The sequence below is a fragment of the Coturnix japonica genome, chromosome 8 (assembly GCF_054131305.1).
Source record: "Coturnix japonica strain WE chromosome 8, WE-NBRP24, whole genome shotgun sequence".
NCBI classification, from domain to species: Eukaryota; Metazoa; Chordata; class Aves; order Galliformes; family Phasianidae; genus Coturnix; species Coturnix japonica.
The window spans coordinates 5725772-5743739 of record NC_140670.1 but is presented as its reverse complement, the minus strand read 5'-3'; the positions used below and the strand labels follow the sequence as shown (position 1 = coordinate 5743739).

The 17968-nt window shown below is 40.7% G+C and overlaps 1 protein-coding gene across 2 annotated transcripts in view; it reads left to right on the top strand.

The window, feature by feature from the left end:
- The window catches only part of PARG (poly(ADP-ribose) glycohydrolase), a 42767-nt gene continuing 24799 nt past the window's right edge, over positions 1-17968 (top strand). The window contains exons 1-9 of one of the 2 annotated variants that reach the window (XM_085553872.1): positions 1-352; positions 962-1028; positions 2053-3033; positions 4573-4756; positions 5612-5734; positions 6209-6292; positions 7013-7087; positions 14864-14956; positions 16844-17001. In XM_085553872.1, coding sequence (XP_085409998.1) covers positions 166-352; positions 962-1028; positions 2053-3033; positions 4573-4756; positions 5612-5734; positions 6209-6292; positions 7013-7087; positions 14864-14956; positions 16844-17001 — 1952 coding nt within the window. In that variant the 5' untranslated portion in view covers positions 1-165. Of the gene's footprint in view, positions 353-961; positions 1029-2052; positions 3034-4569; positions 4757-5611; positions 5735-6208; positions 6293-7012; positions 7088-14863; positions 14957-16843; positions 17002-17968 lie in introns of both variants that reach the window. The other variant, XM_085553871.1, reaches the window with a different exon arrangement.

Below are 17968 nucleotides of genomic sequence, written 5' to 3'. Positions count from 1 at the left end.
GGGGCGCTGCGGGCGGCCATTTTGGTGCGAGGAGCGGCGGGACGAGCCCGGCGCTGTGGGCCGGACCATGCGGGGCGGCACGGGCCGATCCGCCGCCTCGTCGCGCCGTCCCTGGAGGGCGGCTGAGGCGGGACGGGCGGGAGGAGGGAGGAGAGCACAAAGAGGATGAGCGCGGGATGCGGGCGGGACCAGCCCTGTGAGCAGCCCTATAACCAACCCTATAACCAGCCCTGTAAGAGAGCCCGGCTCTGCACCGACGGCGGCTCCCACAGAGAGCTGCGTTCACCGCCTCCCGACTGCGGCCTGGACGGGCCCGGGGGGGGCAGCTCCGGCACCGCCGTGGGGAACAAAGGTACGTTCCGGCCTAATGGACATTGTTATTACTTTCCAGTTGTGGAATCGCTGCTTTGAGATTTTATTTTCCCCCTCCCGACGCTCTGGAGTCTCTACTTATTCCATAAGCCGTTCTATTGGAAGCTTGTTTGAAGTGTGGCTCCGGTTGCTGACTGTGTGATGAATGAAGTGTTGCATCATGTGTGGTTTTAATAGTGGCTGAGTGATTCCTGTGGCAAGAGTAATAGTGAAGGATGATTTGTGGTGCTTTTGGCTTCATCTGGGCTTGTTCGCAGAACCATAGAATGGCCTGGGTTGAATAGGACCACAGTGACCATCTGGTTTCAACCCCCTGCTGTGTGCAGGGTCACCAACCAGCAGCACAGGCTGCACAGAGCCACATCCAGCCTGGCCTTGAATGCCTGCAGGGATGGGGCATCCACAGCCTCCTTGGGCAACATGTTCCAGTGCGTCACCACCCTCTGGGTGCAAAACCCAACCTAATCCAACCTAAACCTGCCCTGTCTCAGTTTAAAACCATTCCCCCTTGTCCTGTCTCTATCCAGTGTTCATGTGCAATCGTGTCATTATGCTTCATGTAGTAATGTAGTGCGTTGTGGTTTTTCAGCTTGTAAACAACGGACAATTACCACTTGGTTGGAGAATAAAGGATCCAAAACAACTGAGTCCAGAAGGTAAAACATTCACTGGAGCTATTTAAAAGTTGTGTTGTTTAAGTGGGCCTGTGGGTAAGGCAGAGTGGGGCTGCTGCTTCCAGAGCTGGTCAGGCAGCTGTAGTTATCAGGCCATGTCCATAGTCAATGGCTTTGCTTTTTGTTCTGGTTTAACGTAACTCAGTAATGGCTGAGGGTTTCGTCTGAAATTAACATCTCACAGCTGTTGATTTATAGACAGAAGTCAATTGGAGTCCATCTCACTGGGCTGTGAATATATATAGTTTCTTCACTAGGAGAGTGGTTAGGCCCTGGAACAGGCTGCCCAGGGAGGTTGTGGATGCCCCGTCCTTGGAGGTGTTCAAGGCCAGGTTGGACGGGGCCCTGGGCAACCTGATCTAGTAAAGGTGTATGTTTGGTGGCCCTGCCAGGCAGGGGGGTTGGAACTACACGATCCTTGAGGTCCCTTCCAACCCGGGTCATTCTGTGATTCTGTAGAATAGTGTCAATTGATTCAGAATTTACAGGGAACTCAAAGGTGTTTTGAAAGTGTTAGTGTGAGGTTCAAGTGTGCTAAATTGTGAGGGTGTTTCCCCAATGGGGTGCTGGGAGCATCTATCTTATATAGAGTAATATCAGTTATCAGTCTTCTTCAGTCATCACAGCGTGAATATATAAATATTAGCATTTGTTAATCTGGAGGTTGAAATCTATAGCAGTGCTAAAATGATCAAGAAAAGCCAGGAAAACTTGTTAAAATGATCAATGCAGAAGTATGGAGTATGTATATCAGATACAGGCCCACGGTTATAGTAAGGGGGAAAGTAAGAGGATGCTTAAGGAGGAAGTGAATAATTTGGATAGGCTGTTGGGTTTTTTTCTGCTTTAGAGTGTATGTTTGTATGTTCTCTTCCAGCTTTACTAACAGACATAAACCTAAAGTTCTGCAGTTCATATTGTATGCTTACAATCACTCACTTAAAAATTATGTACTGAAATTTCTTCTGGTAGTAATACATTAAATTCCTTTACTTCCCTTCTGCAGCCTTCAAAGCAAAATCAATAACAATACTGAAGAAAATACCAAGATGACTTCTGTTAAAAAAGAAAATGCTTGTGAGCATGATGATAAACAGTTAGAGAATATTTGCCAGCAAAATTATCCAGAAATATCTGGGGAGGTTGGTACAAAGCACGTAAGTTTGCCTCAGACAGGCAGCATGTGTAACTGGGAGGCTGAGGGCAGAGATCTGGACTCAGACAGGGTGCCTGTGAAGGCAGAACAGACTGAAGAGGCTTTTAAAAATGCCAACATGGATCAGATGCACAGAACTGCCAAGGAGGCTCAGAGACGGTGCGAGGACAGTGGTGACATTTGGACTCAGAGGAAAAGATCGTCCGGCCAGTCCTTGAGAACGGGGAACACAAAGCTTTGTTCAAAAGATCCTGAGACGGATGGGCAGGTGGGTCTGTGCGGCTCTCAGAAGCTGAAGAGCTGCGATTCTGTTGATGCAGGTGAACAAGAAGAAGGGGATGTAGTTCCAGAAAGCCCACTTTCAGATACTGGGTGCGATGCTTGTGTGTCCCGTGTTGGAGGCCATGAGAAACTGAGCAAATGTCGGAGTAGTTCAGGGGATTCACCTGCTTTTGAGAAAGAAAGTGAGCCAGAATCACCCATGGATGTCGACAATTCCAAAAACAGCTGTCACGGGTCGGAGGCCGATGAGGAAACGAGTCCACTTCTCGATGAGCGAGAGGAGAATAATATGGCCAAACCTATAAACAAATCTTATAGAATTCAATATGGGGATGTGGAACTGGAGTCGAGGAAATCACGGTTTTCTACTAAGGGTTGTGAAGGCTTTGAGGGAATGGATAATTCTGTCAAGGATGATGGTCTGCATATAAAACCACCTGGGATGTCTCCTGCTCCAACGTCGGAAAGCAAAGGTGCAAAACCAGGAGCGAAGAAAGACTCCAAAATCACCTCTCATTTCATGAGGATACCTAAAACGGAAGAGAAAAGGTAGCGTTCCTTCTGCCTCATCTGGTTTGTTCACGCTTACAAAGTTTCTTTGTTAGGTTTAACTTTGGAGTCTGAATTGTGTAACCAATAAGAAAAGTCCCATTTATTTGAAAGAAGTTACAGTGATGTGTTGGTTTTTTTTATGACCGGTCTTTATTCGTTATTTGGGGGAGAGGAGGACTAATGATTGGCTGCTACATAGCAGAAATAGAAGTCCTGAGCGTGACCCAGCACTGTATGCTGGATGTTGTGTAAGGGCAATAAGATAATCTATGCCCTGGAGAGCTCAGATTCAAATGGGAGCTGGGAAAGTGAATCAGCGGCATATGAGGAAGTAGAATCAAGAGGACGCCATAAGCAATTATCTCAGTAGACTAACGTCTCCTAAAGTAGGGCAAGAAGGTATTTTGTACATCTTTGCTAGAGCTCTTTCTGGATGTAAGGAGCAGCACAGGCCGTTTTTGATGTGGGAATGAGCCCGAGGGCAATGGAGGGCAGCTGGCTGGTGGGGGAGCTTGCATTTGAGAAATCTGGAGAGTTGAGAAGGCTGAGAGTAGACTTGGAAATAAAAAAATCATCAGTTCTTAGAAAATGGGATAAAAAAAATGTGTTTAAAACATATCTGTTATTTCCGCAAGTCATAAAACATGAGCTTAGTGTGTATTCTTTCTGCTAAATTAAAGTAGCTGCTACCATAACAGAGGCTGAAATGAGGCAGGCCTGTGTTTGTCAATGCAGATGTGTTGTGTGTTGCAATAATTACGTGTTTGAGATGGGAAACTGATGGTAAAGTTCCTCTGTGTGACTTGGTGGGAATCTCACAGTGCTTTACAGATCAATTAGAAGGTACTATATGTAGCTGTAGAGATGTTCTGAGCCTAAGGAAGATGTGAAGGGTATAAACTCCCATGCCTTGCAGAGTAGTGTTGTTTTCAGTAGTGCTGAAGAGAAATGTTAGGAAATACTCAAGTTTTCCTCTGAGTTTCAGTTAGACCATGTTACAGCAAAGAGTGGAGTGAATGAAATCATAACTTGGGGAGAGAGAAGCAATAGCGTATTGTACAGCTCTCAATCATCAGTTGTGCTATGCCAGAGTTATTCTTTGGCTCTCAGATAGACATTGTATGCCTGTACCAAGTGTTAGGCTGGTGTGGTTGCTCCTATTCGTGTGGTCTGCAAGGTCTGGTGCTCTCCTCCCACCTGGGGATACAGGCATGTGGAGACAACATGAACAGGTTGGACAACATCTTTATCCGAGGGTGGAGCAACCTTGCTAGAGGGATTTCAGATCTTTAAACACTACCTGAAAGTGTAGGCTTGTAGCTTGTTTTGCATTTTACTCTGAGAACTCTGTCTTTTGGCTGAGAAACATCTGGTATGTCCCATCAAACAACCAGCCAAGGTAAAATCAGATTTCAAGGAATGGTCACAGCAAATAAAGTGGCTTGGTTATAAATGTGACTCTGAAGCGTTTGTATTTACTTACCAAGTTTTTCAGTGGAAATAACATCTTTCAATGTGTTTCTGTTTGAACAGCAGGAAAGATAAGTGCGAATTCAAACCTCAGAGAGCAGGAAGGAAGATCCCTAAGTATGAGCCACCACCTCTTCCAACTAATAAGAAGTGGTTTGGGACGCCAATTGAAGAGATGAGGAGAATGCCCATGTGTGGGGCTCGTCTTCCACACCTGAGACCTTCAGCCAATCATACAGTAACTGTCAGGGTACGGTACTTCAGTGAGAATTTCTCATGTTGAATTTCTTGCTGGGCTGTTCAAAGTATGGAATGCCACATCCATCTCCTTGTATTAGCAGGTTGTGGATGTCTTTGCCATTCTTTTCCAATAGACTGGGGCAAGTTGAAGTGCAAGTTATGAGAGAAGTCATTGCTGTCAGAGAGCTGTGTAGCAGACTGGGTCCTCAGGAGCATTGTGCTACCTAGTTTTTTAGTTCAGTGTTCTGTTTTAGTTTAGTTCTGTGTTCAGTTTAGTTCTGATGTTCAGTGGAATAAGCTTGAAATATTACTGTGTCTGTAGTGATTTATTATCCGGTTCAATGTTAAAGACTGAAAGTGTTGTTTTTGTACATGGCTATGAATTTGGAATTGTTCTGACAGTATTTTTATGAAGCTATGTGGATACTTGAACTGATAAATGAGGGAGATAAGTGAGCTGATGATTGGACAGAGAGATATACTTGTATACAACCTTTGATGTGCATCAAGTGATCAGATGATCGTATTCTTTTCACCAAATGTAAGACTTGAGAGGACCTTCAAGATCCTCTCGTTTTTACCTGCAGACTGAATGGAGCTATGAAATTCTTTCCCATAACCTTCTCACTGAGCATTCTTCTTATGCTTTCAGCTGTAGCTTATGTTACTGTGGGTTTCATAGTGAGATGGTTGGGTTTTTTCCCTAATTGAACAGCCAGTACATTACTTGCTGTAACTTTCTGTGTTCCAGAGAAGATGCGTCGTAGATCAGAGTTTTTTCTCAGCTTAGTCTTGGCTTTTTCTTTATTTCTTTCTATAAAGGAAGTAGACCCTGAGCTTCTTTCCTCTTCTTCCTGTGCTGTAGGTAGACCTTCTGAAGGAAGGAGAGGTGCCTAAACCGTTTCCAACTCACTACAAAGATTTGTGGGACAACAAACATGTTAAAATGCCCTGCTCAGAACAAAACCTGTACCCTGTAGAGGATGAGGTAAGATCAAATGCTTACAGCTGTGCAATAACATTTGTTTATGTGTAGATTAGTTTTCGGTTTGCTGTGCTTTCACACGTGTTCCATTTACAAGCTATGTGTGGAAGTTGGAGGACCCGGTAGATGAATGTATCTGGTCTGAAAGCACTACATTCTCGGTTGTGATGCTTAAGAAGAAGGGGAAGGTAATTTTTTCTTCTGGTAATTGTTTTTCCAAACCCTTTGTAGGCCTATATGTGTGTGTGCATATACATATGTATGTGTATTTATTTTGATAAAACAGTTTGGGATGTTGACATGTGAGTGAAACTGTTACAACAGTACTTTACAGATATTCAAAGTATCTTTGTTAGAGAACTTGAGAAATAAGCTAACACTTAAAAGATGTTATGTCAAGGCAGACAATTAATACTAACTGTATCTTTCTGATTTGTGGATCTTCGTCTGACTTGATTTTGGGCTTTTGTTTTGAAGAATGGAGATAGAACTGCTGGAAGTAGATGGGAATTAATCCAAACTGCCTTACTCAACAAATTTACGTGCTCTCATGATTTGAAGGTAAGCTTCTCACTTTGCAGTTGTCTCTTTATATAAATTAGGTTTAAAAAGTAGTTTCAGGCTCTTAATCGTTGTAAATGATTCTGGCTTAGTCCTTTATTGTGTCATTTTTTAAATAAAGAAATAATCTCTGCTATTTGAGGGATCCTTCACGAGTTCTACACATTCAGAACTGGAGGTTGGGAAACTTTATTTTCCCTGCTGATCACTGGTTGTGCCTTTCATTTCTTAAGTAACAGCTCTGGTGAACTACTGCTATAAATATAATAACTACTAAGCCGCATTATCAAGGTCCTGTGTTTAGTTTTCTATTAGGTACATTGTGTTAGCATTCTCGGTGTTTAAAATCAAGCATCCCTGTTTTTGGAACTTCAGTGTTTAATCTGTTTTCTTCCCAGTTTGGATTCTCTTAATATTTTAGCACTTCTACTTTATTACTTTTAGTGTTATTTCAAGTCTGTTTTCTTGTTCCAGTGCATCACCACCCTCTGAGTGAAGAACTTCCTCCAAATATCTAACCTAAACCTCCCCTGTCTCAGTTTAAAACCATTCCCCATTGTCCTATCACTATCCACGCTCATAGCCATAGTGAATTCACAAGGCTCTGTGGCAGGTTGTATCAGCTAGATGGTGCTGTTTCTTCACTAAGGAGATCTGATAGAATGTTTTTCCTCTTAACAGAAGGTCTCTAGGCTTTATTTTGTTGTGCTCTTTCCACAGGAGGCTATTCTGAGATACAATGTTGCTTATGCCAAGAAATGGGACTTCACAGCTCTCACTGATTTCTGTGACAAGGTAAACCAGGTTGATTTAAAATAAGAAGAAAAACAAAATGCAAACAACTAGGTTGTCTACGTGTCTTAATGCTTCTGGCTTATATTTCTCGTTTCAAAATTGCATTAACATTTCCAGTGCGATAGTTTCTTGTAAGAAGTTGCTTTTTCCTTTATTTAAACATCTTTAATGCTGTATTACAATGGTGATTGTATAGACTGTGCTTCACTGCTCTGGCAATAAACTTCTGCTATGTGCTGAGATGGTAAATTGATAGTGGAAAGCCCTTGAATAGCTGCAGTGGTTCCTGGAAAAGAATGTAGCATTCCCTCTGTTATTTGGACTGTCGTGGTTGAGACTGTGGGCTTTTGGCCTCTTTGCTCTTCTCCTACCACCTAAAATTGACTTAGCCTGTTCATCTGGCCTTCAGCTGTCTGTTCTGGTGTGATCAATGAACACATGTTTAATTTGCTGTACTTAACAACATTTTAGTAAATGATTGATTTAAAAACCTTCTCAGGAATGTTTGTACCATGTTGCTATAAAAGGATACGTGCTTGTCATGATGGTTTCATAGCATGTATCTGGGAACTTGGAAACATGGGTGATTAGGTTGTGATCACCAGCCAGGAACAACACCCACCAGAGAAGAGGGGACCAATAGGGGAATCAGCACTTGGGCATCGCCTCTCTGGATCATGGAGGATCAAAAGGCAACTTCTGGCACCTGAGGATGGTGGTGCAGTTCTAAGGTTCCATATAAGAGGGAGCAGAACTGTTTAAAGATGGAATGTAGAGGAAGTCTAAGGATAGTGAAGCATTGTAGCAGTATAGTAGGTCCTTGTAAACTGTAGGAGCAAAGTCATTCTCTGGCTTTGTTTATTGAATATGTTGAGTTGAGTGGAGGGAAAGCATCTTATACAAAAAGATGCTTAAAATCTTCTCTGTTATTAACAGATGTGTGAGCTCTTCAGGCTTTGTGAATCAGTAAGCCTGCTTATCTGAGCAGCTTTTGAGTGAGGTGGTGAGGTCCTATTTGGGAATGCCTTAAATATACTAACTCTACTGGAGTGTTCCTTTGGAAATTCTTCTATCTGGGAGCTAATAATTCAGGGATTTCTGTTGGCTTATGTGTTTTCTTGTTAATGCCATTATTTTGAGGGAACAGGGGAAGCATTTCAGGATACAGTTGCTCACTGCAAGTTGAGTGTTGTGCTTGAAAAACATTGGTTGAGTAACCAGGCAAAGGAGGAGCAGCTCAATGGGGAGTTTGAGAAATAGTCACAAACAGATATTAAAAAAGAAAAACAAAACCAGAGGGATTAAAACTACTGAACTGTTTATGAGCTTCAGGTTGCTATTTGTATTCTTGGGTCCTCTACTTAACCAAGGGGATGGGGTCTACGAATCAAACGGTGTCTATATTAATGAGTTGTCAGGGATGTTATGATTAGATAAAACTTATTGAATGCAGACCTATTAAATTACTGAAGCATCATTTGTTACTACTTGATCTGATTCTGAATGCAGCTTACTTCATCTGTTAATCTATTAAATGTTCATGTGAATGGGTTTATCTTAGATCGTGTTTCATATCTTAGTTTCCTTCTGAATTACAGTCATAAGTCTTCTTTCCAAATTCTGCTTGTAAGATTCTAATATCTTTTCTTCCAGTAAGAGTAATAATAATTCCAGTTATTCCAGATATAAATCTTGTTCTATTGTCATGAAAAGTGTTGTTTGCCTTTGCAAGCACATACCCTGAGGAAGGCAAGTGGGCTGCTTCTTCTATAAAGCATTGCCAGAAGAGGGAGCCCTTACTCTATTTCCAAAACACTATTTTGGATGCTCCTTCATATCTGAAAGTAAAATTCCTGCTTGTACAGAGAAGTAAGTTTGGGGGTTTGGTGGGGCTGCTGCTTTTTGCTGTTGTTTCTTTAAAAAGGTCATGGTGTTCCCCAGTAATGTACCTAAAGTTCTCGGTGGCTGAAGTTCTCAGGCATGTGACAGGTTTGTTGTGTTCTACAGAACTTCCGTGCTCTTGTATTGATTTGCTTTTGCATTTGTCTGTCAGTATTGGCAAACAGGCTTAAGATTGATTCAAATTATTGCTTACTGAATGAACGTTGTTAGTGCTAATGTTTTTAATCTTACTTGCATGGTTTCTAACTAGGAAGTCGCCCTTTCCATCTTGTTTGCCTAGAAATAAGCTAGAAGGCAGATAGGAAAATGCAAACAGCAGGTAGAAAAGGAATTGTGAAGAAACTGCTGTGGATTTGGATATCTGGAGGCGCACAACAACCTGCAAATAAGTTGTTTGTATTATGATGACCTCATGCTACTCAGTGCTGAAAAGGATTAAATCCAGAGTTAAATTAAATGTAGTCTTTCGTGGTTACTCACCTGGTGGAAACTGCAACTATTTTGACTCCAAATTTGAACTTTTATGGAGCGTAGACTGAAGATGGTAGTTCAGGTAAATTTGTGTGGTGTCAACAGTGATGGTGTTGGAGCTTCTGCAAATGCATCGTGATACATCTTCCAGGTGTTTACTTTGTGTCCATAACATCTAGACTCCTTTTCTGGTGGAAAGCATGTATGTGGGGGATGGAGAAACTACACTGAGAGGAGGCAGGAATGAATTAAAGTTACATAACAGTTTCTAGATGAAGAAAGTCTAAATAGTTCAGTTCTTAAAAGCTGGGAGAGAGATGAGGAGTGGTATGATGGTGGTATCCTAAAAGAGAATGAAGAAGCAATGACTGTTCTTCTAGTACCACAATTAAGGGACACTATATGAATGTTCTAAGCAGATATGGTTTTCAAAAATTGCCTAAAGGAATTACTTAAGCAGATAATGGAACTCTGCAAGGTGATGCTAAGGGTTCACATCGGGTTTTGAAAGGGTTTGTACAAATCCCTAATAGGGAGATCCTGTTGGCTTCTATGTAGTTACTGTGATGATCTTAATAACTTTTATCAAATAACCTTAATTTCTTAATTTTCTTAAGGTTATTGCATAGACTATTTTGGAAACTATGCTTCCATTTTCTACCACTGTTTCCCCATCTTCATCTAAATAAGAGACTGCAAGTGCAACATATGTGAGGATGATGTGACTGTAGTATAATCTGGTGGATTGTGGTTGAGCTCTGCGTTTTAATTCATTTCTTGAAATGGATTACACTGTTCTTAGGAACACCTGCAACTGTTAAGAATGCGCATATCTTGGGGGGTTTTTGCTTCTAATTAGGGCTTTACATCATTCTTCTCCTAGCAGGTCTTAGGAACTTTCCTGTATGTTTTGTTGTTTGAATGATTCGCTGGTTAAAAAACAAAGCAAGCGATTGCTGTAATCTATTGGCATAGAGAGGATTTAGAAGTACCAAGTTGTTCTGGTGAGTGGGTTTTTGATAAATCATTTTTATAATTGTTTGGACAGTGCTAACAGAAGTGAGCATTGTACAGAGATGTCAACGCGGCAAAGGTAGGCTTTTAAGCAAGAAATCAAATGTCCCAAGGCTGAAAATAGCCTGTATGTTGTTCTTTCCCGGGTTTCATTTTAGTCCAGATGTTTTCAAACAATTTTCATTACATCAGATGATCTTTTCCAAATCTAAACTGAAAGGTCTTTTCAGTGTGCCATGAAGGGTTTCTTTTTCATAGCAACAGAAATGTATTTGTCCCCATTGTATGAAATGTAAGCTTTTACAGAGAGAGGAGAATAAGCATCTTGTATGCTTTGAAAAATGTTAGTAGCTCAGTGTTGTTGAGGTGAAACAGCTGCTTTAAGCAGTTAGATATGTAATGCCTGGAACATGGATAATTTAAAGCAAAACAAAGGGGGTCGTCAACACTCATGACAAACTCTCTGAAATAGCCATAGTTAAATGGAATGACTTCTGAATGCTTCTGCAGCACAGTTCTTAGCAGATGATTTCAGAGTCATAGTGGTAGTTAACTTCCATTCCAACCCGAGTGCTCTGGAGAGGTTAAAGATTAGAGCGAACCTGGGCACAGATCCTTTTCATCCTTACCTAATAGCAGCTGGCTGAAAGGTAGAGGCTTTCTTTTCTGTGGGCTCTGCTGTCCAAACAAAACATTTGCCCTTTTGATCATGTTGTACTTCCCTATAGAAAATGCTCAGCATTTGGAAAGCTGTCTTTTGGTCTTCTGTACAGGAATCTGCCCTTGCTTTGCAAGTGGTTGTGGGTCTTCTGTTGAGGACTGTACTGCTTTGTAGAGATGTACTGGTGGAGTTTTCTTGGAGCTTATGGCAAATCAGGATTCAGGTTTCATTCATTGACAATAACACAGTGGCTGAAGTAAGATTACCAGTATTGTGAAGTATAAAACGTGTTTTTAAAACCATTAGAGGGAGATGCAAAAATATTCTCTTCCTTTCTCTCATAAATGACTGTATTTTATCTAGAGTGCTGAGAAACTTCAAGAGCGAAGCTGCTGCTGTTAGAGATGATACACCTGAGAGAGCATTTCAGGGCTGAATTGGCACAAGATGTGAATGAGGCTTCAAGGAAAAAAAAATAAGCAAGAAAGAATTAACCTCTGTCTTGTTAGCTGTCTTACTTCTTCCCTTTCAAGTGTCAGTTTGTGGTTTTGATAAATGTCAGAAGCATTCTTCTCTCAAATAAGATTCCTCCTGCATAATCTGGTTCTGTGGTGTTGTTTTTTCTCCTCCTTCCAAAGATTACTTTGTCTTTTCTCTGGTTTCTAATCGGACAAGTGCTCAAGAAATGAGATGGATTTGACAGCCAAATCTGTTTCCTGTTGAATTAGTTCTGTAAGGGAACTAACTATAAGGAGCCAGATGTTGGTATATTCTTTCCTGCAGCTATGGAAGTTCATTAATTTAATAAAATAGGATCTAAACCAAAACATCAGGGGGTTTGCATCCCTCTCAACCTCTTCCTCCTGACTTTGCTACCAGGGTTCAAACTTATTTATACGTATAATCTTTTGTGTTATGACAAATAGTCTTTTATATGTACAGGTCAGCCAACTGCAGCCTAGTGTCTCTAGTTCCAGGCATTCCAGTAATCAAGGCATGTGTTTAAATGGATTTTAACTTAATCTAGAAGAAAACTCTTTCACGTGGAGTATGACTTAGAAGTTACTCCATTTGTCTGATTCCTTAGTTAGAGACCATTACCACCTGTAACCTTAAGACTTCTAACATAAAAGCATATAGGAAAGCTGTTACTGGATAAGCAGCTCAGTCTGGTTGCTGATAGTACAAGCAGGAGCCAAAATAAATTAACTGTAAGAAAACACAGACAGTGTAGTGGTAGCTGGGAAGGAAATAAAACTCAGAAGGTTGTAATCCCTTAGAATGAGAGTAAGAAGTCTCAATGAATGCCTCTTTTCCCCTCCATCCTTAAGGACGCGGTTCAGTTGGTCATTGTCCAGCCACAAAAGGATAATATGGAGAAACAAAAGCAAATTGAAAGCATTAAGCCACCGCTGTCCTAGCGCGTTGTTTTGCCTGTTAACCTGATTATTCTGCCTTCCCATGTGATAGATGGAGGTGTCCGAGCTTCTGTTCTGTATACATAGCTTGTTTGGTTTGATGAGCTGTCAGATTTAGATTTAAACTCTACCATGGCTATCAACCCGTGCTACCTCAGATCCTTCTTACTTGAACTGTCAGGCACGCTCATTCATTACATTTTGGAGGACTAGTTTATAGTGACAGGGGGCCATTACTTACAGCAGTGTTTAGTCAGGCCTCTTTGCTGCACTATAAATGTTCATTTTGCAGAATTGCAATGCAAGTTTGGCCAAGAGCTCTCACCTCTGCTCCTGCTTGCTGAGCCATTTGCACCTTATGGTTTGGAGCCCCGAATCATGTTCATTTAATCAATCACCCCAGTGCAAATACAGTTGAAATCAGTATGTGGTTTCTTTGGAGCAAGACAGTTTGTGTTTTCTAACTGTGATTCCATGCAGCTTTTCCATTGGAAATACCCACTACTTTTATTTCATCCCTCATTTGTTTTTGCATTATTGGAGGGCTATTAGTAACTTAAGATGCAAATATCGAGGTTTTAAGATAAGACTGAACTTCCATTGTAACTTTTGCATAGCTGTAATCGTTTGAAGTATTGCAGGTGTATAAAAGCACGTTACTGAATCAACGCAGATCTCTCTGCAGTGGGAAGTTTGCTTCATTAGGATACTTACTTAACAGCTTTGCAACGTTGTTCCCTCATTGAGAAGAGTTGCTTTTGTACTTGGCTGAGCAGGGACTGCCTGCTACTCTTTCGTATGCGCCTTGCACCACATCAGCAGGACCTTTAGGTAGGCTGGTTTGACTTGCTAATGCAGCATCTGCTTAGGGAAGAAACCGTCTCACGCTATTGTTATATTGTCTTAAAAGAAGCATAAAGAAAAGGTTGAAGCCTTGACAGTTCTGACAAAGTCCGGTGCCACGATGTGTCACCAGATAAGTGATACTGCATATTCTGTGGCAGTCAGCAAAGCATGGCAGCCACTATTTATATGTCAGTTTTAAAAGAGAGGAAGCATTGCCCGAAGGGGAGAGAATATCAGAATTTGACAGCCCAGTAGACATCAGAGGTTAAATGTCACCTTTTGAATACATTTAACTTACATATTCATTTTATTTATTGAGCTTTGAATTTCCAGTCCTTAATGCTTATTTTGCTTCTTTCTGGTGTTTAAAAACACTGCACCTAAGAACAAAGTAAAGTTTCCTGCTAGAGTAGTGTAGGTACTGGCGTTGTTCTTTGATTTCCCTCTACCTTCCCCTGCCACGTGTTGTTTGTCCTTAGAGTATTTTTATGTTGTTTCGGGGTTCTTTTTAAACCTTCTGGGCACACTTAGTCTTTACTATTGCTTCAGGTAGGATGGAGTAGCACAGAGATGTTTTTGTAGTTATTTTAATGATATTGGAAGGACTGAAATCGGTGGCATTTGGACAGCATTTCCGGATTGTATTATATGGAGTGCAGTATGGTTTACTAAGTAAAGGTCTTATTTTCCTTTGGTTGAGCTCAGAGCTGGCAGCTGTGACTGAGAAGAGAGATTCCAGGTCAGCGTTGAGCCAGTGGCTCTGGATGTTGGGGGAACATGATGGGGTTGAACAGTGTGGTGTGGCCAGTGTTGCATGATCTTGCAGCATTTCATGTTGCAGATGCTGAGGACCAACAGGCTGCCCAGGGAGGTTGTGGATGCCCCATCCCTTGAGGTGTTCAAGGCCAGGTTGGACGGGGCCCTGGGCAACCTGATCTAGTAAATGTGTATGTTTGGTGGCCCTGCCAGGCAGGGGTTTGGAGCTTCATGATTCTTGGGGTCCCTTCCAACCCGGGTCATTCTGTGATTCTGTGACCATTGGTCTGACAAAGCAGCATGTCCTTAACAGAGCTTTATTGTAGATGCTTGTCTCAGACTATGACCTACGCTATCAAAGGAAATGGAACCTTTGAATGCTTTCGTGGTCATGTGATGACTTATATGATTTATGTCATGAACATAATTTATATGAAATTTTTTTATGTTACGCATTTTGTTTATTGTTTTGAAAAAAAAATAGTTCTTCCTGTACTTCAAGCTAGAGGGTTATTGGTAGGTAAAATTCAGTGGGATACTGTAATTAAAAACTTCTAAGAGCTTGATTTGCATTAGGCTAATAGGGCCTTCTTTCATCTCTTTTGAAAAGGCTCTGTTTTCAGAATCTTCTTTTTGTATGTTTTGTCATTTCTGAGTTAAAAGCTTTTCAAGGTGGTTCTTCATTTATTTATTTCCCTTTTTAACCAGGTTCTTGAAGATGCAGAGGCCCAACATTTATTCCAGTCCATTCTTCCTGATATGGTCAAGCTGGCACTCTGTCTCCCTACCATCTGCACACAGGTAAGCACACACAGCGAGCTAGCAAAGTGCTCTCAAGCAGACCAGTCTTCTGTGAAGTAATACTCATGATTAAGGTCAAAGGATGTATTCTGTTATATGCTTATTAAAAAATAGGCTTTTGTACTGAACGTAGCTGAGGCCTGGGGAGCACAATGGATCACGCACATCTTGTAATACAATCATAGTTATCAAATGGAGTACTTGAATAATGTTAACACACTTGATTTTTGCATTTTAGAACTCTTAATCATAGCAGTAGCTTTTTCATAAAGCCTTCCTTGGGAGCATGGTTTGTTCAGAGCATCACAGTACTTGTGCACATTCCAACTTCAATTCTTTGCTGTTGTAACAGGAATCAGTTCCGTAGGTCTTAAGGCTAATGAAAACCTTATGGTGAATGATTTCATTGAAGTGAATAGGATTGAGGGTGTATGGTAACACATTAGCAGAGTTAGGACTCCTAACTTGTATGCTCCTTTGTCGTGCTTTTCTTAATTGATTCTGTTGAACTAGAGCAGCAAAGTCTCCCTGCTACAACTAGTAGACAGTTTCAAACAGTGCACATATTTCTTAGGCACTTTTTTAGCTAGTCACTGCTGGGAGGAGTTTTTTGATGGTGTTGGCAACTTTCTACACACAGTCAAGCACAGGACTCACTAGGTCATGCAGTAATGCCTATAGTAAAGAAAAATATTTGTAGCATTAAGCGGTATAAGTTGTCACAAATTTTGTCAGACCTATTTTCTTGTCATATGTAAAGCTAGACTTACAGAATTACTGGAAAGAGCTTTTGAGGCTTCTTTCCTCCCTCTGTGTGACTTCAGACATCCTAAGATAGCTCGCTGATTCAATAGCCAGAAGACAGAATGAGATACACTGTGAATGTAATAATTATAAGAATGAAAGAATTTGTGGAGTCAACAGAGCTGTGTATTCAGCAGTGTAAATTAGCAACAGCTTCTGTATTCACAGCTAAAGGGATTAAGTCGTGTCTGTTTAGCTTCCTGGAGCTCAGCTAATGGTGATGGCTAAGAATGTTGGAAGAGGCAGTCAGAATGGTTCTCTCCCTGCTATCAAGGGGATTTATCATAATTGAACTCCTTGGTAAACAGACATTTTTGTCCTGGTCAGGCAAATGTGTTATTTTGTAAATACAATGCCTTGAATATGACAAGGGAAGATCTCATATCAAGAGATAAAGCCTAATAAAAAGGAAGGTGGTAATACTTATGTTTGATTTGCAATCCTTTGTTTCCCTTTAAATTGGGGAAACAAATAAAAGCCTGAAATTAGGCTGTGCTTTTTTTGATTGATTATAGAAGAATTGTTAATCATATACTTCCTGCAAAGGTTATCAGTCTGCTGTTTTGATTCAGGGAGACCAGGAATAACAAGATCGAGCCATTGGGTGACAGTTGTGGGATGACTCCACCTTTCTTTGTAGATTGTGAAGCGTGGTTATTGTAGCTGAAAACACTCCTTAGTAGGTTCTTAGGTATTCAGCCATCGAAGCTGATTTTTTTTTACTTCAGTTTTTAAGATTGCCCAGGAACTGCAAGTCCTGCATGTTTTTTCCCTTCAATTTCCACTGATTTTGTTTGATAAGTTGTGTTTTCTTGGTCTCCTTTTTTATTATTGATTAGAAATCTGCAGTTTGTCAGCAAGCTTTTTCCCAATTGTCTTGAATAAACTGTTCTTGACTTTAATGGTTCTCCTGATTAAAGGGTTCACCAATGGCTTAAATTACTCTTGCTCTAATTTAACAAATGTAATTTTGTGCTCCTGTTTTTTCTTTTAAAATGGGTAAGCTAATTATTTTTCTCTCTCCTTCCCTCCCTTTTCTCCTGGCCCTCCCTCCCCCTCACCTCTTTTGTTCCCACTTGGTAGCCAATACCTCTACTGAAACAAAAGATGAATCACTCCATCACAATGTCACAGGAACAAATTGCTAGTTTTTTGGCCAATGCTTTCTTCTGTACTTTTCCACGTCGCAATGCGAAGATGAAGTCTGAGTATTCTAGTTATCCAGACATTAACTTCAACAGGTATGGCACTGGGGAAGAAATTGAGCCCATAATCCTTCAGTGGAAATATTATTGTTGTCATTCAAGGAAGAAACTTGTTTCTTCTTCCATATTGTTAGAAGATTGTTGTCACTATTTTTAATGGTTTACAGAGCTTTTCTTCCTTATAGCCATTTGTCTACAAATAGCGTATTTCAAGCGTGCTTTGTATATTTTCTATACATATATATATGTGTGTGTGTGTATATATATATGCATATATATATATTTCATGTATGTTATATTTAATATATATGATATCTTTATATCACCAGTAATCTGCAAATTGACTCAGATTAACATAACTTGATTATTCATTAACTTAGGAAGGTTTTAAGACCACAATATGAGTTTAACTGATGATATTTTGATTTCTAAACAAATGCTTATTCTTTTTTTTCTTCTCAATACTAGCATGCATACGTATTTGATTAAAGGCTTTCTAGTATCTTTTATTTCTTAAGTATTCTAAATTTAGTTAAGGAAGGAGATAGAGGATGGGGGCATTTCCTGCTGCAGAGTAATAAGACTTCTGATTAGAAATACAAGTGGGTCAACCTTAGGTTTAAACTCAGATTATTATCTGGAGGTTTTCTTACTCCCTTGCAGTTAATACATATAGTTTATATGCTTTGAAGGTTGAGATGAAGTATGAAGGTAGTGTTACTTGTGATCCAGTACACTTGGGCACTAAGCTCTGTCTTAAGGGCCACAACAAGCTTGAACTTCCCTGAATAAAGCAAGTGAGGTGTACAGATGTAATAGTAATGGTTTTGGTGCTTGCTGTCGTGAAGGGCTAGAATGAGCTTGTCTACACAGAGTATTCAGAAGAGAGACCAGAAAACTGTACTTGGCAAAGGTGTGCTGACCAGATTTTTGTTCCAATGGGGCAGTGGCATACAGAAGAGGAGTATTAGTGGGCATTTGTGCCTCATACAGCTCAGTGTGT